The sequence below is a fragment of the Mesoplodon densirostris genome, chromosome 3 (genome assembly GCF_025265405.1).
Source record: "Mesoplodon densirostris isolate mMesDen1 chromosome 3, mMesDen1 primary haplotype, whole genome shotgun sequence".
NCBI classification, from domain to species: Eukaryota; Metazoa; Chordata; class Mammalia; order Artiodactyla; family Ziphiidae; genus Mesoplodon; species Mesoplodon densirostris.
This window is the reverse complement of record NC_082663.1, coordinates 85,210,858-85,232,927: the sequence shown is the minus strand read 5'-3', so window position 1 is coordinate 85,232,927 and position 22,070 is coordinate 85,210,858. Positions and strand designations below refer to the sequence as shown.

The window sequence follows — 22,070 nt, the reverse complement described above, 5'->3', positions numbered from 1 at the left end:
AAATGTATTTGTCTATTCTATGGATATTGTTGAAGATTTTAATTACACAACATGGTGCTATCTTTCAGAAGATACTTGGGAGCAAATTTTTCTGATCTTATTATCAGGAATTCTAAATGTTTAACTGGCTCATGAATCATGTAACTAGTCAAGTTTTACTTAATGAGCTGCTAGAAAGTTTAGAGCCAAATTCTCCCCATGAACAACTGTAATAAAAATTATTCTTGTATACAATTTCCAATTTTTATCTTTGTTTTCCCTTTTTCTTTACCACCTCCTTATAATTTATCATTTTGATCTAGTTTTTTTTTTTTTTTTTGTATCCATGAGCCACTGTAAAACTGTTTAGGAACAAAATTAGGCATACATAACTTTAAAGATATGTAACTAATAGAGCTGATGATCATAATACAGTACCACAGAAGATGGCTTTAGTGCAAGTCAACTAATTTCCTCAACGTAAGAAAAGTTGAACAGCATCAAAGTCAGCCTATAACATAACACATTCGGATGCTGAAATACAAACATGTAAGATATAGTGAACAGGCACACATACACCAGAATAGTGCTGTTGTGATTCTACATTTACACGTTTACCACTAACGTGGTGAAAGGGGCATAAAGGAATGGTCAGAGGGAGGAAAAGTGTGTTCTTCATTTGAGAAGGAAAAAAAAAACTTTCAATTAGATCAATTTGGTGTCAATTATGAGGGAAAAATAATCTAGGTTAAGTTAGATATTTTAAATAACTTAGCTGGAAGACAATTTAATTTTTTTGCAAAGTATTCTATATTGCTTTCGTGATTAGTCAGTTAAATCTATAACATGACACTAATAAGATACCTGAATTGCAAGTAGGCATTTTGAAGAAAGGGTTCTAGAGTCTGATTATTATAAAAAGAAAAGTTATCAGGTTCTTACTAAATTGCATTGATTATGAAAAAGTTGTTTTACAAGTAATTTGTAATCACTGTTAAGAGCTGAATATTCCTACGAATACATGGGTATTTGGAGTAAAATTATTCTTTAAAAAGAAAACCATTAGTAGTAACCTACACTGATGGATTAATTTGCGTATGTAATTTGAGACACAGGTTTCCTCTTAGCTATGATCACCTTTTATTAAAGTATTTACCTTCTGATTGATATACAGGCAAAAACCCTCTTTGAATTTTAAAAGAAATCCTGGTTTTACACATGTATGTAAACTCTTAGGCTGGTTTTTAATTTATATCAGCTACATAATAAAATACCATCTTAATTTTAATACATTTCTTTTGGTTGAAGACATTGAATAGGTTTCACTATATCTGTGGTTTGTGTAATTATTACAAAAGTTGTATACAAACCCAGCAAATATGCAAAAATTGCAAAATACACTCTGACAGCTAATGCTCTGAAAACACTTTATTACACAAATTACATTCAGATTCTGAAAATAGTGATCTAACAGTGTAACCTTCTAAAAATAAGACATCCCCGAAACACACCAACTGAGGAAGAAAATTTAAAAAAAGAATTTAAATAGAGACTTTTTTTTTCTTTCCCTCGTTGCAATATAATGTTAGTGATTTTAAAAAAATAGAAGGAGATTTAGCAGCTTTGTTGTCATGTAGCACAAAGTTTCTCTTTACTGCCACAGGCTGAGAATGCTGAACAGGAAAGGCACCAAAGAAAGACACTGGCAATGGAGGTGCTATTGGGAAAATACTGTGTTCAAGCAGAGAATGGGGTTATTTACAAACTACAGAAAAGTCTCAAAAATGCAGATGAGCAAACCTTCCATCATTAGATTACTAGCGTGATGGAAGAAGAGAACTGTTTATTCTACGTTCATATAAAGACAATGGCACTGTTATGAACTTTTAGGAAACTCCTCAACTAGAACCAGAAGCCAACTAAATCAAAACGAAGTAAATAAAATGTGTACAGTCCCACACAGACTAGTACAGTTTACAATTAAATACACAAAACGCTAAACGTGCTAAAGGGAAAGGAATCTGGCATTCTTGGCAAATTTCATCAACCTAAATCAAAGCCCCGTTTTCAGGAGGAAGGTGCGGGTACAGGCAGAGGTGCTGAATACTCCTCTTCTGACTCACTTCCGTCATCATCTTTCTCCTGGTCACTTCCCTCCGTGCTAAGGCGGTCAAAGCCTTTTCGGCTATAGCCTTTCCGGCTTGCGAAGAAGTTTCCGAGGTTTAAGCCTCCACTTCCCTTTCCTGCAGAAATCGAACAATGTCAGAGGATTGAGATAACATTTGCACAAATGATTCTCAGTTTCCTTGTAAATTCTTATGGGGATGGGAAAGGGTAGATATTAGCGGGGAGAAAAAAAGTGACATAGAGAGATACTTATCCTACAGAGTCAGAAAGATACGATTCCACAGATTCATTAAAATAAATAAGGGAAAAACCCAAAGCTCCCCAGGATTATGTGTTTCTACAGGATTATTTCAGATTCACTTTTCACCTCCTGCCTTTTGCAGGCTCTCTGGAATGGGCATCCCCTTGAGCAGCTCTTCATTTCAGCGACTTTAGGAAAAGGTCATCTTCACCAAGACATGCACTGACACACTGACAGAAGTGATAGAAAATATAGTGAAGACAAATGAAGCCAGATACAAAGGCAAGAGAAGAGAATTCGATAATACAGAAGAGCAAGCTGGGAAAATGAAGCTGGAGAACCTGCACCAGAGCCACACACTTCAGTTGGTTCATGGTTTGCATTCTGGGGATGCTGTGCTGCACACAAGGAGTTTAATTTCCAGAGAGAAAATAAAAAATATCTCCCTGCTTTTTAAAAGACACGCACTTGTTGACTTTGAATCACATGTGAAGGATTCTAAAAGGTCACAGGCATACCTCTAAGTCTTCCCAGAACTCTTCCCGAACTTCCCTCAAGTTTATGTTCAGAATCTGCTAGAAAAAGATGGCATATTTCAAAATGAGTCCCAGACACCTTCCTCAATCCATGGGCTGAACTTTCAACGCAAAATAAGGAATTAATTCATGAATGATTAATAACAAGGTCTGGCTCTTGTCTGTATGTATTCTTAGAATTCTAAGGGAAAATAAAGGCAATATATTATTGTGATGTATACAAAGGCCAGAGCTGGGTTTGACTCCTGCCTGTGTCTCTTACGGGCTGTGCAATCTCAATAAATTACTTCTCTGAGCCTCAGTTTTCTCTTCTGAGAAAAGAGAGATCAATGACAATCTCTACCTCTCTGTAAGGTTTAGATGGGATACTGCATGTGACATGCTTGTAACAGTGCCTGGTACACACACAGTAAATGCTCAGTAAATATTAGTTACCTTTATTAGGACAAAAGTCAGTTACCAGTAATGTGTAAAAATTTGGAAGCTTATTACAGTTTTAGGAATATTGGTCTGAGGTTTTTGTCTTTCTATTAAGAACAGTACATGTCCTGCTTGAGAAAGCTTTGGATCCATGTACACCATTACCTTTTTATATAAGACGGAAGCCAAAAAACCTGAAACCCTGAGTACTTTCAGCCATACAAGGTGACCCCAATTCCAAAATTTGGGCTCCCCAAATTCCAGCCCATCTCCATGAAGAATTGACTTTCTTTCCTTAGTTGGAGGCAGAACTCCTTATGGACTTCCTTTCTCTGTGTGCTGTGTATCTCCCTGCACTCTCTGCCCTGCTTCCAACACTCCCTTAAGGGCTATGGTCAGGGAAAGAAGGCTCAAAGTCTCTAACCAGGAGAGGGGGCAGCATCGTGGAGAAAGCTCACAGGCAGAGGACAGAGCAAAGGAAGGAGTTGGGGGGGAGAGAAATAGGCCAGAAGGGAAGAAAATCTGATGAGACCGTTAGAAAGCCAACAAATTAGACTGTAAATTCCATAAGGACGCGGGACAGTCCCTAGTCAGTTTTGCATCCCCTGTGCCTAGGACAGTGTCTGATGTGGAGCTGACATGCTGTAAGGGTGTGCTGAATAAGTGCAAGGGCTTTCATGAGGGTTATTAAAAACCCTGAGAGACTGGATAAGATCTATCAGGAACAAATGTTGAAAAAAGCTGAGAGGCTGATCTACTTTTAGAATTAAATGTATTAGACTGAACCATATGAAACTGTAGTTTTCTAAATAAAACATGATTGAACAATGGCAGTTTCATATGGTTCGACCTGGGTCCCTGTCTTCCCAACACACGCCTGTAAACTCAGTATCCCGGTAACAGTGCCAGGCACGCGTGCTAACAGCAAACAGGAGACACCAAACCTTCTGGACTCCCCAGCCACTCCTCCTCCATTGTGGGTTGATTACCAACATTCCTGCTACCTGCCCCCAGGCCCCATGTGTTCCTGATACTCTGTATTTATCACTGCACTTACCCCCCTCTTTTAATACCTTTATGTGTCATTTCTTTTTTATGTGTCATCTATTCTGTGAGCTCCATTTATTTATTCAGTCATTTTCCCAGTGACTATTTATCAAACCCCTAGTGCCAGGAACTCTTATTTGTGCTGGGGATATATCAGTAAACAAGTAAACATACATGATTCTTGCTCTTTTGAAGCTTCCATCTAACTCCATGAAGATAATGACTACATCTACTTATCTTTGCCTCTGCTTAACACAGTTCCATACCCATAACAAGGGCTCCATAGCAGTCCCTTTTGGGAAGAGTTAGCTGTATTTTTGCCGAGTTTTACTGACTGCAGATGAAAAGCAAAAGAAAGTCCTAGAAAAATTCCCTTTCACAAATTATTAAATTAAATCCTCTGGTTTTGTTTCTGTGTCAGGGCTTTGCCATGGGCACTGAATTCCTGCCATGGTCGCCTTGGCCTGAAATACAATCAGATGCTGTTTCTTGATCAAATGCTTCCTTCCACCCTGGTCCATGGATGCCTTCCCAAGCATAGCTGTAGCCTCCTGCCTTAGGACCTGGGGACCCAGCTAAGGGACTGTTCCTGACAGGTGAGGATCACAAGTTGGATTATTTGTTTATTTATGTGGATACCTTGAAAGGGTCCTATAATATGATAATGATTTGATAAAATACGGACACTAGTATTGGACCCTCCCTTGTTTGGTTAGGGAAGGCTGATGGCCTAAATGATGACTATTTAAAAACTATCAAATGGTTTCTTATAGAAATAGTTGGTTTCCTGAGAGCTGGGGTTTAAGACAAGTACCTTTTATGACTTCTTATGATGTTTATTACTTTATTACCAATGATTATTCCTAATAATTATTGGTGGTATTAATTGAGCACTTACTAAGTGCAGGTACTGTGATAAATGCTTTATGTACATTATTTCATTTAATCGTTACACAACCTTGTGAGTATTTTATCCCCACTTTATAGATGAAGTGGCTTAGAGAGATTAAGTAACTTGCCCAAGGTCATGTAGCTAGGAGCTAGAGCCAGGACTAGGGAAAAATACAACTTCTAAAAAACTGACCCAGGCATTTTGAGGACTGGGCCTGTTTCTAACAGAAGGGATCTCCTCCTTCCTGACCCTTCAGATAATTTATACTGACTCTACTTATCTACGCAGTTTCATATGGAGACATTAAATGGGTTTAAGCCAACGCTAAAAGGCAACAATTAAGGTTATATTTTAATCTAACTATCTAAATTTTGAAGCTCCAGATATATTTTCCACTGTGATACTAACTATAGACAATATTTGGAACATAGACAATGTTGAAAAAGGTAGAGAACACAAGAAAAACAACAACAACACTGAAAAACATCACAACCAAACTTTGAGGATAATCAGGCCAAACATTCTTTCGAAGGTAAGGTTCCAAGTTCAAGGGGCTCATTTTACTTGCCTCCAAAGGCCCTTGATTTTTTCCACCGAATAAATAAGGCAATGGCCAGCAGGACAACCACCGGAATAACCAGAAGGGTTGTAATGAGAATCACGGGCACTCCCGAGCCTGGCTCTTGGATCAGTTTCTGTTTCTCTTGCATCTTCTGCAATTCTGAGGAGGCGGGTTTGTTCTCCATTTTGGTTTCAACAACTGCCTCGGATTCTTCAGGGAAAGAAGAGTTTACAACATTCAACTAACTCAGAGACTCCAAAACCCTCCCACCCGCCCCTACCCAGTCAAATTAACAGCTGCTCATGAAGAACCTGTTGAGCTCAACGCATGTGGGGTTCATATTTCAATATCTGCATCTACCGAGTTGGTAACTGTGACTAGCAAATCCCCAGTAAATGATTTTTCACCTTTATATTGGGTTTCTTTGGTTCTGCTCTTTGCTCCCTCTTTTAACTATAATTCCACGAAAGATATATCCTACTTTTGCATGTTTTCAAAGTTAACATGGACAGGCAGCATGGCGTAGGGGACAGAACTGGCATGCACGGTGGAGTCAGATGAATCTGGGCTCAAATCCCAGTTCTCCTACAATAGCCAGCGTGTGTAACTTTGGGCAAGTTACTTAAGTGACTGTGCCTCGGAAACCTCTGTATAACTGTGATGATGATAACAACCTCCGTCATGAAATTACTGAAGATAAATGTTTATCATAAAAAAGGTGCTTAAAAAGTATTTGTTTCCTTGTGTCTTCAGCTTATGAACCTCTTTCATGTTCAATGAATTATTGGTACCTCACATGCATACTTGCACATATTAATTCTAGAATTATGAAATGGAAAAAGGAACTGTGTCTTTTCCAGGTTGTTTTCTACCATTCCCAGCAAGTTGTAAGTGCACACAGATGCACTGTATGTCCATTTGTTGTTGAAAATAACTTACACAACTATTCTGTGATATTGGCAGATACTGGGTAGATATCAGGCCTAAAGTACTGCTTGGGAAATTGATACAATAAAACCATATAAGCAGCTGCAGAAATCTTATTAACTACTGACTTGAAAATGAGGTTGAACCTTGAGGCATTCTTGCCCCCAAGAAGCACATATATGTGTTTGTACAAGAACCCTGTGTGTGAAGGCTGGAAGTCACAACCATGTTTGCCAAAAGGCTCACAGGTTTCTGAACTTCAACTTCTTGGTGTGCCCTCTGCCCTATGATACAGAGTGCATCATATGGCCTCATGGAAATTTTTTTTTTTTTTTTTTTTTTTTTTTTTTGCGGTACGCGGGCTTCTCACTGCTGTGGCCTCTCCCGTTGCGGAGCACAGGCTCCGGATGCGCAGGCTCAGCGGCCATGGCGCACGGACCCAACCGCTCCGCGGCATGTGGGATCTTCCCAGACCGGAGAACGAACCCGTGTCCCCTGCATCGGCAGGCGGACTCTCAACCACTGCGCCACCAGGGAAGCCCCCTCATGGAAATTTTGACAAAATGGCAGGGATAAGTGGTTTAACATGATCAGGAAAATCTTTGGTTAATATTTAATATGTATGGACACAGCTTAGTAGCTTGCTGGACACTTCTCCAAGGAAGCATTTCTTAAATTACTTAAGGCATTGTAAACACAATTTATGATACACACAATTGGGAGGTCCCAGGTTTTTGCCTCAATGTTCTGAGCCAGCCTCCTTCCCAGCCTCAGTTAAATCTATGAAGCACGTACTCTGTTTCAGGTATCGTTCTCATTTAATCATCACACCAAGCCTATGAGTGGGCACTATTATTATCACCATTTTACAGATGGCCTCACAGTCTTCATTTCCTTCCCTGTACTGTGATTAAGGGGAGACCATTATTTCCCTTCCTTTATCCACTGAAGTGGGTCTTGAAACTTCAGTGGGAAAGAAGGAAGGGGATTGGTTCATAGATCTAAATGGTTAATCTTTCTAAGTCTCAGTTTCCAAGAGGAATATGAATGTGATTCTTACTCTTCCTGACCACTAGCTGTTTTGTCTTTTTCTTCACTGTTGTACAAAAGGTATACAAATTGTTCTATATTTAGGCTTGTTCTATATTTAAGCAAAAAATAACAATAAAGAGATGATAGGATTAAAAAATATAGGCCAAAGATATAGATTGGTAGTCAAGAACTTGTTGCCTTGGAAGAAGGGTTTATTTCTATTTGAAAGTGACTATAATCAGAGTAATTACATAGCACTTTCTACCTGTCATTCAGTGGTTTACCTACACCTAAGTCATTGGCTGTACCAGTTCATATCTAGTTTCATCGATAAGCCAGAGCTAGGATCGGGCTCCAATAAAAGGAAAGAAGAACTATGAAGTAGGTGACAGGCTAACAGAATCATTTTACCATTCATAGTAAGTATGCTGAGAATGAGGTAATGAACTTGCTAAGATACGCACACTGCACTTTAGAAATTCTTGATTTCCACATCCCTTCTGTATGCTGAGTGCCATCTACTAAAAATAGTTGAACTTTCTAACTTTTGGAACCAGCTGAAGTATGTTTAGATTTTAAAAGATGCTCTACATTTTAAAGAAAGAGGATAAAAAATTTTAATTTCCCAATATAAAAGAAAAAATTGCTGCTCTTCTTAGAAGCCTTTATAAGTGGAGTAAAAAGCCTAAAAAATCATTATCACTTAAGAGACTAAGAATTCCATTCAAAGCGTAAAGAGCAATCTAAATTCTGTCACTTTTACTCTTTATCCTAAATTCTTTAATTAAAACCCCCAGTAATTTAGAGTATCCCTGATGAAGATGGAATGGAGAAGCTCTAAGATTAGCCAAGACCTGGGGCTTCTGGAAGGTGGGGGTACCCCATGTGACATTGTGACATTCTCCTATATAAGAGGCCAGATGTATTCAATCTGCAACAAAATATGTATTCAAACAAGCTTTCTTGGAATCTCTAGAGATACTTGGAAGTAAAAAGAATTTTGAAAGCTGATGTATAGGAAGCTTTTTCCTTCTTCTTTAAAGCAATGCATTTAGAAAGGGAGGCTAGGTGCACTCCCATGTGAGCTCACACACACAAGCACGTGCATGTCTCTCCCCCCTTGACAGAAGGGGAGAAGCCCAGAGATCACTTGGAGTAACTGGGACAGGAAAGGAGAGACATTCTTAATACAGCAACATAGCAATTATGACCCAGTCCCTCACAGATGGAACTGAAGGCTGTAGACGGCATACCGGCAAGTAACATGTTAGAAGACATGAAAAGTACATATAGCACCAATGAGATTACAGGCATACTTTGGAGCTATTGCAGGTTCAATTCTGGACCAACTCAATAAAGCAAATATTGCAATTAAGCGAGTCACATACATTTTTTTGTTTGCCAGTGTATATAAAAGTTATCTTTACGTTATACTGTAGTCTATTAAGGGTGCAACAGCATTATGTCTTAAAAAACAATGTATATACTTTAATTAAAAAATAGTTTCTTGCTAAAAATGCTAACCATGATCTGAGCCTTCAGCGAGTTCATAGTAGTAACATCAAAGATGGTGATCACAGATCACCATAACAAATAATATTGAAAAAGTTTGAAATATTTCAAGAATTTCCAAAATGTGACACAGAGACACGAAGTGAGCAAATGCTGTTGGAAAACGGCGCCGACAGACTTGCTCAATGCAGGGCTGCCATAAACCTTCCATTAGTAAGAAACACAAAGTGCGTATCTGCAAAGTGCAATAAAACGAGTATTCCTGTACTCATTTTTTGGTTTGTTTGTTAAATGCAATGTGCTTCCCCTACAATGTGTTGCTCTCCATAAGGTCTAAGATGCTAACTGCTAAAAACAGAGAATTTATTTTTATTTTCTTAAGTCTGATTTGCCATCATCATCTTGTACGGTGGGGGTGGGGAAGGGGTGAAGGGCTATGCTTTTGGTGGGATATTGGCATATCTATTTTATCCCTAGTAACTTTACTCGAAAGTTTCAATCCCTTTCCTAAGTTGCTATCATCACAAATTCTCTCATCCCTGAAACTCCCTGAGAACACAACACTGGTTCTGAAACTCTATTACTGATCGGTTGTGTAACCTTTCACAGCGGGGATGAGTGTCATCAAAGGTTACTCGAATTTCAAAATTTACAATTACCATGTATCTACAGGGCTGTTAAATCTGGGATGGTGTTTCTCCCTCTCTTTGTAAGAGGTGGTTTAAATTAAGCTTCCAGATTTTGATAAAAGACAAACTCTTGGAGATCCAGAATGATTTATATTCCTTTTTGTAATAAGAAAATAATCTTTTTAAAAAAAGTTTAATGAGAGTCATACAGAATCAAAGAGGACTAGAACAAGTTCATTTGAGTTTGGCTATTCCTAACTATTAAAATGGAACCGTCATGACAAGGCATTTCAATTAAATTGACTATTTGAGCTGCTGAGAGGTTTCTTGACCAAACAGACTCAGTGGTGTGCAGGAGAGAGGATGTAGCCAATGGGTGAGATTAGTGTGGTTGGGCTGTTCACAGCAGGTCAACCAGTATAGTCTCAGAGTTTTGGTGGGATCTATTTAAATAGAAATAGTCTGAGGCCACTTCAAAATCCCAGAGATTTCACAGTAAACTGCAACCATCTGCAACCTGTAGTTCCTGGAAGAATTTATGGTGAATGAATTGGTGGTATTGATCTCTCCTCAGCAGTACAGTAATAGTGGTTAAGAGCATAGCTTTGGTGCCAGACTGGTTTAAATTCTGGCTCTACCATTTAATATCTTAGTAGTAATTCTGATCCTCAGTTTTCTCACATATGTAAAATGGGGATAATAGCAATTATCATATGGTTGGTGCAAGGATTAACCTTAATTCTCTGTATAGCCCATTTTTTGTGCTCCATAAATGATAGCTCTTATTAATAACAGTATCTTTTCCAATGTCTTTATTCCAGGGCGAATAGAACTTATCGATAACTCTTTACATAACAATAACAGAAAAACAGCAGATCAGGAACTTCTTCAATATGTGTAGTATGAATGTCACTCAGTAGTGTCACCTGGGTAGAATCTCTACAAATGCCAAACAGTTGCTATTTATTTATTTTATAATATTATCTTAGCCCTTTCAACCTTGAGCCGGCTATATTTTCTTATCTGCCTATATAAAATCCCTAAACTGCCTCTTGGTTCTGGCTTCTTTTCCTCTTTTCCACCTGCTTTCATGAAAAAGGAAAACAAGTAAGCCTAGGCTTAAGTCAATATCTGGGAGAATCATTTGTAAAGCAACTAAGTATTGAGTCACTTTGCTACTTAAACATTAGGAACACATCTAGTGAGTTCTTAACTACACGACAATGTCAAATCCCTGAAAATAGTAGAAAATGTATAAATATAAACTGATCCTAAGAAAGGGAGAAAATAATTTGACTGGGATTCCAAACGAACCCAGTAGTTTTGCCAGTAGCTAAATTCCATCTCCCCATGTCTTACAATACATACCAATGATATAATACTTATTTCTATATATGAATATGCATGTATGTATGTACACACACACACAGAGTCCTTATAGGCTATAAGTCTCTTGAAGTCAGGCAGTTTCATTGCTATAGTGCCTTACACATAGATGGCCCTCAGTAAATGTTGGGGGCTGAATGGTACTAAGATTGGAGCTTAGGGAGCAGCTAATCTTTTCAGGCCCCTATATTATTAACTCTCCAAAGATATTTTTCACTCTAAAGATTAGAGCCCATTGAGGAAGGCCTTTCCCAGCATGCTGGATGTTATTTTTCTACTTGCCTGAGGTTAAAATACTTCCAAAAGTGACTGACTTTTTTTCCTCTCTGAATGCCTCTGACCCACTTGTTGTAGATTTCTTACATCCCCAATCACTTTTCATCACTTGAAATCAGTGAGTTTGAGCTCATTATTACTATTCCATTTTATCAGAAAAAGCAGTGGCAGCATGCAGGTTTAAAGGCTCAAGTACATAGTAGAAGTTATAGATAATTTATCAGATTATATTTTTGGCCTGATAATTTTTAAGTGCAATCAAGAGTCATAAAAGAATTCAACACAAATAGGCTTGGGTTTCATAGTCACAAGAGGAATCTGACCAACCTTTGATTTCCTGGACCTCAATGCCAGCCTTTTTAACTGATCGATGTTCCATTTCTGTAACACAGAACAGCAAGGAGAGAGAAAATCAGAATCCCCAAAAAGAATATTTGAAAACTTAATTTGGTATTAATTTTTCTCAGTAGATAATATTTCTTTAATTCATCAAATACATTATTATATTAGAAAAGAGTTTGATACAAATCACTAATTAGGTGCCAGGTCCATGAATCCTGGATACAATCCTCCTAGGGAAAGCTGAAATAATATTTCTAAGGTCTTCATATCTAAAATGAGATTTTCCATGTGGAGTTTACAATTCTGTATTATTTCTGAAATATCAAGTAGTTCTGTTTTCATGTGGACATCTTAGACTGACTACTAGTTCTGCCATGTTTGACTATCAGTCTTCTAGTTGACAAATTGATTTGACTAGTTAAATACTACAATATAAATACACAAGACACTTGTTTAGTCTTCTATGGCAGTCTTATTGTTCCCAAGGTACTGTTTTTTCCAGATTTATTATTTGGTTGCATTCTAGACTGTGCAGAAGGCTTTTTCTCTTTCATAGCTGAATGCTGTATTGTAGTGCTTCTCAATCAGGGGATATTTCAAAACGACTTGGGAAGTCTTTCCAAAATACCCATATTATAACCCTTCTTCTTTCTATAGATCTTGAATGGGGTCTGGCCATGTGTGCTTTGAAAACCTTCTCCAGGTGACTTGGATATGCATCTCTGTTTAGTACCAGCCGCTAGGGTGGAATAATGAGCCTTAGACGGGAATCTTAACGAGTTCAAGTATCATACTCCTATCTGTAAAATGAAGATACTAGTTAGATTTCCGAAGTTTTTTCCATCTTGAAAGGTATTTATTCATTTTTTATTCTGAAAAGCCTGGGTTCAGTCATGCAGTTGGGAATTATCCATCTCTCTTTGCTTTCCTGTCTGCCTATACCTTCTGGTTCTTCTTTGAGGAGGCAGGTGGTAGGAGAGGCACACTTGCAGGGGAATGTGCAGCTACTGCTGGAGGGGAAGAGTCCATGGGCACCTCTGTGCACTCAGCCCTAACTGGGTCCTTATTACAAAACAGCAAAAATTACTCAAAGGACAATTCTGAAGACAATGGTTACCAAATTTACTTGGGCTCCAAGACCTGTACAGTATATGATTAAAGTTTTTGGACTCATGATTTTACTCTTCTTTGTTATACCTTGTATTTTTTCCTTGTTGTAATTTGCATTTTTCCTTATTATAAGTAGTATTTCTTATCTTCATCAAGTCCACAAGTCTTTATTATTTCTCTATTTAAAACTGCTGTTGTAGGTCCTGATACCTCAAATTTATTATCCTCAATTCTTTTCCTTAACCTCATCTTCTCCTACTGTTTGGACCCTGTCATATTTTAAAAGCATCTCTGGACATTGAGGTTTGTGGCTTCCTAAGCATGTGGTACTGTTCAATTTAGAAAACTTAAGTTTTTAGTATGATATCAGTAGCTATGTTAGTATACTTTTTAAGAATTAGAAATAGTGCCTGAATTACAATTAGAAGTCTCCAAACTATCTGGCCTGATCCTGATAGAGAAACTCTTCTGTCCCCAGACACACTTTTGGAGTTACATGAAAACATAGTTCAGTATTTTGCACAAGCTTTAGTCTAAAGGGAAAATGCAGAGGGCTTCCTGTTTGGGATGATATGTGTCTGACTCAGATGCTGGTCTTCCAAGATGCTCAGCAGCTACTGAGAGCTGAAGAGCCACGTGGGAAGTGATGCCTCAGTCAGGCCCTCTGCTTTGCCAGAGTCATCTCCTCCTTCTGGAACTAAGCTGGAATTAATATTGGCTTTCAATGTAACAGACATTACTTCAGGCATCAAGAATTTCCTGTGGAATATCTGTGGAAACAAGGGGATAACTGCCAGCAGAAAAAAAAATATATATCTTTCCGCTTTTAAAACAGTTAATCCCTGAAATGACTACCAACAGGTCTTTTAACAACTGCCAGTCATACCGTGATTTCCTACTCTACTCCTAGCAATAAAAAGAGATGGACATGCAAATTTTTTGACATGTTTTTAAGCAATAAAACTGAGGGAAAATGTGGAAAATAATGCTGTAAAAGTCATACTTTCAGTTGAGGTGAACTTCCACACGGTATTGGTGTGAGCGTCTCCAACATACACGGTCCCGTCTTCAGACGCAGTGATGTCATGAGGCATGTCAAAGTGCTGCCAAAACAAGAAGCACATAGTGTGGTGGTGAGCCTATACTTGAGTTCTTCATGAAAAGGCAGACAAACACAGTATAGCACACAAGAAAACCATAAGCATGTTACTCAAACCAGAGAAAAAAAGATTCCCATCAAAGCAACTCTAGGCCAAAAAGAGTCATCCCTTCACGCACTGGGCACTGCCTCTGCCAGACATAATTCTGTGAGCTGGGAAACAATGAGGCAGCCTCATCACTGACTTTCAAGTCTTTTAAGAAGTGAACATTTACAAGCACATTACTTTTTTACACTCTTGATTAGTTGGTGTTCATTATTTACCTAATTATTTATATTTATAAATAATATTTTTTGCCTTCATATTTCTTCTACCTTTAGTCATTGTCAAATGTGCCTGTTTTAATTTATACAACTAAAAAAGACCAGGTCTTAATTTTTGTTATTATTCTCATCAAGCTATCATAAGCTTCCTTAAAAAGTATTTTTATATTACTGATAAGAGGAATCATTTCAAAGATTCAGGACATTCAGATTATTTCTGAAATGCATACTAGGCGATAAGCAGTAAGGTCGGGTTTTCTACTCTGAAGCCCAGTGTTGACAATATTTTTGGTCAGCAAAGGAAACAAACTGAGTGTGCCCTTCAGTATTTCCCGGTTTTTGTACTTACTTCAGATACACTGGTGTTTTAATATGTCTTTCTTCATGACACATTTCCATACCAAATCATGCCATCTCAATCATGAGGACACAGGAGACAGGGGAGCCCTTTATGTGACTTTATCGGGGTCACCGAGTTAGTTTCTTGAAGAGCAGGCTTAAAATGTGCTGCTTCCATTTCCATCTGTCTACTGCAGATTTCAAGGGTGCCACGTGTTGGCTAGTTGGCAGGATGTGGATGATTTTTTTCATCTTTGAGGCCAGGAGGCCTGCTTGAGTGTACCATTCTCAAAAACATGATCAGTGAGTATGAATAGGAACATTATCCTGACTTATGGGCTTACCAGATAGCATCTGTCCACTTTGGTTTGCTGAGTACAAAGGCAGCTAATGAGGCAAACTCCTCTTCTTAGCCCACTGTAGGAGGGGCAGAATACATGCTTTGGAGAAACTACTGTGCTTTGAAAATCAGCAACAATTTGTCACATTGAAAAGAAAAATGTGACAGCCATGCTGAGGAGGCTCATTCCTTCAAACTATCAAATGAGCTTGACAAATGTGCAGGAGAAGGACAGAGAGCCAGAAATCAAAACACTGCCTTGCTGAAGTCTCCCAAGCCAGTCGTTAAATGTTCATCTTTATTTTGGGTTCAGCTGATAGGTGGCAACAGAATTGCATATCACAGGGAGTTCTTCCTCTATGCCCAAATATGTTTTTAGAAACTGCTTTGCAAAAGATGTGGTTGTAAAGTACTTCATATTTTCTGATGGGAAAAATATTATAATAGGTGGAGAAACAAAGGTGAGGGGGTAATGTTTGAACTATTCATTGGTAAGGACTTTGCTTTAAATTAATCACAATATGTCATCAGTTCAAGGCTAGAATAACAAGCAACCTCTATCTGTGGTTCTCAAACTGAACCAGGGAGACAGGGGTTCAGCTGGAAATATTTTGGGGCCACAGGAGCGGTTCAGGGGGGAAGCTTAGTGATGGGACTTGGGGACCTCTATTCCTACTGCAATCACAGGCACTCAACTATAATCTTTTAAATGAATTATTCTACTGCTCTGTGTCATTTGAAACAAAATTATGCTGTAAGATGTAGTGTTAGGTTTTAAGACTTCAGAGTTGGACAGATTTAAAGATCTACTCTAGGCTTTGAAATCTTCTCTTGAGGTACTTCTCCCTAACAAAATAAAAGTGATCAGAGAAAAGAATGATAACAACTTCCTGGGCATCTGGTGACATAGCCCAGGGCAATTTGCCCTCAAAATCTTATATTCTGTCTTAAAAATTCATAAGGAATTCGTGTTCTCCATATCCTATGTTTGCATTAACACAAAATAATGTTTAAGCTTACTTCATATTAAGCAAAATCATTCTCTAAGAAGTTGTACCAAGTTATGTTATGGTTTAATATATCCCGTGGCCTCAATATTAAACACATTTTTGAGTCAAAAAGACCTGAGTTTAAGATCCAGGTGTGCTACTTACTGTGTAGCTTTAGATATGTAATTGCACTTGTGTGAACCTTAGGCTCAGACACTGTCAAATATTGTGATTTTAATCTCCACTGTTAAGGTTGGAGAAATAACACGAATCTGGAGTTACTATTCCCTTCTTTCTATCTTTCTTATTTATTTTATTTTTTGGTATGGAGCAGTGGGGATTATTCCTTTCCTTTTCCACATGAGCATCCGTGCAGAAGAAAGAAGACAAAAAAACGCCTGCCTGAAGGGTGTATGAAAGCCGATGACAGGGACCATAGTCTTTGCTATGATTATGGGAGCAAGAATGTGAGGGGCAACTATGTATCTTTTGCCCTCAGAACTTTTTGACACCATCTGATAGAATCATGTTCTTTATTGTCCTACTGTCTCAGCTTCCCTGCATAGAGATAAAGATGGAGATCATACATTCAGACCTAAGCATTCCTAAAGAATGTAATAGAAGAGGGAGAACTGAAGTATATGAGGAGATAAGTAGTGGACAGGCACGAACAGCAGCAGAGACACATCATGTAAAACTTGACTTTTGACTTGCAGGAAAAATCACTTCTTATATAGGAGTCGATACACCATATTATTCCCTTCACCCAAACTTAATCTTTGTGATGATAATCTAATTAAGTGAAAATTCTGAGAGATTCATAAACCGGTTTCAGTTTACTGAGTCAACACAGAACACATTTCTATGTTTTGGTGTAATATCAAGTCTTGTTTATTGAAAGGAAAAGCAAATTTCATCTTGGAGTTAGACTCTCTTTTCAAGTTTGCTGTATTGACCCATATATTGTGACTTATTCATTGCTGAACGTCTGATGAATACTGATGTTTAGGCACAAGGCTGTCTGACATTTTCATTCAGGGCTGCTCACATTTTTAGGAGAGTACGGCTCATTTAGAATCTAGCCTCTAGCTTAGCACTTAGTGTTGATTTCTAGATGCATATTTGAATTAAAAGTTAATATCCTGATTGACATAGTTCATTATTATTAAAAGAACAATCAAGCAAACACTGTGTTAATGCAAAGTGAAGACCTGAAAGGAAGTGAAGTATCTCACTTTCTTTATCAATAGATATGAAGAAGCTCAAGGCAGCGAAACAATGAAGATCAGATAATCAGTCAGGACGTGAAACACTACTGAGGTAAAATACCTATTATCAATGTAATGAATTCCTTTCTGAAGGGCTATTATGATTGGATATTTGATTGCTTATTGCTTTTCAGGTGAAATACTTCTACGAAAAGTCCTGTTTGTTATGTATCAATAGAAACTCCAAAAAAAAAAAAATTTGTACAGGAATCTTTACTTCAGATTCAGTTTGGTTCAACTTGGATCCTGTAAGTTTTGTTAAACTTCAACTGAGGGAAAGGCTGTGCCCTGTTCTGTTCACCATCGTATCCTTAGTATCTAGCATAATGCCTGACACAGAATAGGTACTTAATAAATAGCTCTAGAATGAATTTTAATAAATCCCAGACTGGCTGTCAGTGTTCTAACATTGGCATTGTAAAGTTTTTTTTTTTAAGCTAGCAAATTTGGTGTCTTAGAGAATACTATAAGAATTTGAGTATGGAAATACGGTTTATCCAGTGGCTTACGACAGTTGCATTTTGATCCATCAAAGCTGATAAATCTTTACAAATTTTGAAAAATAACTCTTATTTGCAGCATCTTAGCTAAAACCTATGTACCACAAGCACATTCAGGCAGTGTATATGAGCATTCTGATCATTTTGGCAATCATTTTGCAAAGAAAGCAAACTGAGGAGACAGAGGGCTATGGGCACACTGCACCACGGTCACTGTGTTTGTAAAAAGCACTGTTAGAATAAACAGTGGTATACCATTGTGAGGTCAAAACTAGACTTTAATCTTTTACCTAAACCAAATCTCTAGAACTTGAATACATTCTAAGGAGTGCTATTTTCAAGTCTTGTTGCTCAGTGTAGTCACAGCATAAAAAAAGCAAACATGATTTCTGTTGAATCTAAGAGAACTATAAAATTATAGTTTAACATATTGTGGTATCTTCTTTACTTGGATGAAACCAGGAAAAGACTTACATTTTAGATAATCTAACTAAAGTGAATTTAAACCTGCTCTTGTGTGCAAATCAACTAAGAGCCTTAGAATTCCGTACAGTGTTAATTTGCATCTGAAGAAATTCACTGAGGAATAGATAAGGACATTTATTCTAAATAAAACATAGTATACAGCACTCCCATCAACCTCGTTAAGAAAGTAATCACATGTCCTTTAAGTTTTTAAAAAATTATTCAAGTATAAATCGAATTCCAAGATTCATATTTTAGTTTTATTCTCATGAAAACTGATACATAGTTAATATATGTGAATACCTTGCGCACTGGCTTGAAGACGTCTATGATTTCCCCACTGGAAAAGTTCATCACAAATCCTTGTACAGGTTCTTGGTCCTCAAAGTAAGGCTTCCCATTCACCGCAAAGAGCAAACCTGTGACAACATATCCAGTCAACCTTCCTTTAAAATTGGGATAAGACTGGCTTTTCAATACATGTGTGTACATCACACAAACAAGAAATGTAGGGTCAACCTGGTTCCTCCAATTGGCAACAAAAGTAGAAAACAAAATACTTAGCAGATGTCTCTTTCTGAGTAATAAGATAAGGAGTTAGGAGACTAACTTCCTTGTAATAGAAAAACCAGGAACTGCAAAGCTTGTTCCACTTAGGAAGCCAGTAGAAATCAGGAATACATAGATATGGAGGAGATGACATAGGTAGAGGAATAGATATATAGACATCACAGGTATTCTAAATAGGGATGGGAAGAGTCAGGTTATTTAAGGCAATCATTTTGGGGTATCAGATCTTTTAAAAAATATGTAATATCTACTATAGCTACAAGTAGAATCAATGAAAAATATGCAAAGAAAGTGAAGTTACACTGTAGATAGAAGAATGATCCGATTTTAAACAACTAACACTTGAAAATGTGAGACGCATATTTCAGATTATCAAAGACATTTTTTCTAATTAAAAAAATTAGACCATCTTTTTATATTAATTCCATGAATACTCTTCGAAGTAAACTTATATTTCTTAGTATAGTAGTGTTTATCCAAAATAATGGAAACTGTGATGTTTTGGTTAAATAAATACTTCAGATGATTGAATATTATGTTTTAAATAATTAAAACACTAAAATATACATAATACTAAACCAGTGTTGAAGGGTTTTTCATCTTTCTTTAAGGATTTCAGGATAGGGGTCTTTAGCACATCATATTAAGAAAAAATCAACACTATCAACATCAATTACTGTTGTGTAACGTTGTAAAGAGAATTGCAATTATAATACACTTTGTCTTTTGCTGAGATTCTCTTTTTAACCAGATTTCCTCTCATCTTTTCTCCTGACGTTTTTCCTCCTGACGTTTTTCCTCCTCATATTTGATTTATTTTTTTTCATTATGAACTGGATCACCCTCTTTGTTAAGTAAATGGTCTTGCCAAATTTATTCTTTAAATATGAGGTAAAAACCAACATGAGGATTTATCTTTCATTGACAGTAATGAGTCCTTTATTACTTTCTTTTATTACTTATTCCTTAGTGAAGCCAAACTTGTTCCTATTTCAGTCACTTGAGTCCCTTTATTCCATATCCTAAATAAATTGGGGGCTGCCTCAGAAGATAGTAGCCATACACAACTTTAATAGCATAAGAAATATAAATATTATAGTGATAACCATGTAGTTAATGCAACTTTAATATAGGTATAGATATATTTACTAAATATATTGCAAAAATTGTATATAAATTCTAGAAATATATTTTCAGTTGTTCAGTATTCTTGACATAAAGAAATCTTATGCTAACTTATTTTTTAATATGAATTAAATGAATCTTATTTTGTAAGTTTGGATTATTTTTCTGAGTTCCTTTAAGTCGAGAAATCTATTTTGAAAATGAGAAAAAAATTCCAGATTTCATTGATCATTTCTCCTGACATTACACATAAGCCTCACTTACGTCACCTATTTATCTTAAAAAAACTGTCTGACACTCTTTAAAAAAATGTGAAGCAGAAGTATTTTGAATACAGGTTTTATCAACATATACCATCTGTTGATGATGTGTGAAGACATAATATTAATCATTTAATAACTAAAGCAAATGACCATAATTAAGGAAAAATAAAAATCAACGTTTGGGAACAATTTTTTAATCCATCACAAACAGTTGCTAAATCTTTTGAGTTCTTCATTATTTCCATATAAAGAACAGTGGCACTTGAGTTGAAAATGATTTACAATGCACTAACAGTTTTAAATATTTTAAGATCTGATATATAAGTCATCTTTAATCCCTTAATAAAAAAATTACAATAAGAGCATATTAAGATAAGACAAACACTTTTTAAGAATAGAGTGTAGTATGAAGAAACACAAAAAATAAAGATGAGATACCTGGTATATATGAAATTGCAAATACATTTCTTCCAAATGATGCATGCTTAATCTCTCGCACAAATTCTTTGGTGTCAGTTTTAAAACACTGGATCCGACCGTTTTCCCTGTCTGCCACACATAATTGGCCCAAATGAGGTACTAGGGCCAAGCTGTGAGGAACACTGAACTGGCCTGGTTTAGGATTGCTCTCAGTAGACTCTACAGAACAAAGAAAAACCTCAGATTTACAATTTGTAAAATCACCCAAAGTTTGACTCTAAAGTTTTATAATTTTCAAAATTCATGATGGTAGGGCTTCCCTGGTGGCGCAGTGGTTGAGAGTCCGCCTGCCGATGCAGGGGACACGGGTTCGTGCCCCAGTGCGGGAGGATCCCACATGCCGCGGAGCGGCCGGGCCCGTGGGCCATGGCCGCTGAGCCTGTGCGTCGTCCGGAGCCTGTGCTCCGCAACGGGAGAGGCCACAACAGTGAGAGGCCCGCGTACCGCAAAAAAAAAAAAAAAAATTCATGATAGTAAACCACTAAGTATCTGGAACCAGGGGAAAAATAAGTTAAAGCAGTTAATATCTCTTACCCACAAACACATTACAGATTTTCTCCCTATTTGGACAAACTTTAAAATTTTTGGGTAGAAGAATTCTTTTTCCTCTTATAAGACTGTGTGTGTGTGTGTGTGTGTGTGTGTGTGTGTGTGAACAGCCAACTGGATGCATAAGGAGGCCCTGTTTTCCTCACTCCAGGGGACAATTACATCCTAAAGAATGTGAGGGGTGGCCAATCTCTTGTTCCTAATGATGTTGGCCAATAATTATAATTAGAGATCAAGAGTCTTACTGAGTACCTTCCCCCCACTGTGTGATGAACTTTCCACTTGCTGAAAACTGCACAATCCGACTGTTGCAGTAACCATCTGATACATAGATGGTTCCTGTGTCTGGATCCACAGCCACATCAGTAGGTTGACAGAAGTGATTCTGGTCACTGCCTGGTTGCATGCTCTTTCCCAGGATTAACAGAGGGGCTTCTTTATTGTTTGCATTCAGTTTGAACACCTTTTAAAAAAAGAACAAAAGCCTTACCCACTTTGAATGGTTATAATTGACACACACCCACCTGACTAAGGCATTCAGAGTGTAAGCTTTCAGAGACTTATTTAAAAGCAGGTACTTTTCAGAACTGGATGGGACTCTAGAAATCATCTGGTCTGATTCCTTCATATGAAAAATGAGGCTTATAGAGATTAAGTGACCTGCCCAAGGTCATCTAGGTCATTAGTGGTGAATGGAGACTAGTATGGACGTCCTGTTCCACCCATCCCCACACTTCCTTT

At 37.4% G+C, this 22,070-nt stretch overlaps 1 protein-coding gene across 14 annotated transcripts in view; it reads right to left on the bottom strand.

Annotated features, from left to right (window-relative positions):
* Window positions 1-1,389: 1,389 nt before the first annotated feature.
* PAM (peptidylglycine alpha-amidating monooxygenase) overlaps window positions 1,390-22,070 on the bottom strand; it is a 309,920-nt gene continuing 289,239 nt past the window's right edge. For 8 of the 14 annotated variants that reach the window (XM_060093202.1, XM_060093205.1, XM_060093201.1 and 5 more), the window contains 8 exons: window positions 21,582-21,792; window positions 20,739-20,939; window positions 18,646-18,761; window positions 14,022-14,121; window positions 11,894-11,947; window positions 5,811-6,014; window positions 2,866-2,922; window positions 1,390-2,222 (listed from right to left, as the gene is read on the bottom strand). In XM_060093202.1, coding sequence (XP_059949185.1) covers window positions 2,047-2,222; window positions 2,866-2,922; window positions 5,811-6,014; window positions 11,894-11,947; window positions 14,022-14,121; window positions 18,646-18,761; window positions 20,739-20,939; window positions 21,582-21,792 — 1,119 coding nt within the window. In that variant the 3' untranslated portion in view covers window positions 1,390-2,046. The remainder of the gene's footprint in view (window positions 2,223-2,865; window positions 2,923-5,810; window positions 6,015-11,893; window positions 11,948-14,021; window positions 14,122-18,645; window positions 18,762-20,738; window positions 20,940-21,581; window positions 21,793-22,070) is intronic. The other 6 variants (XM_060093209.1, XM_060093213.1, XM_060093210.1 and 3 more) reach the window with 3 other exon arrangements.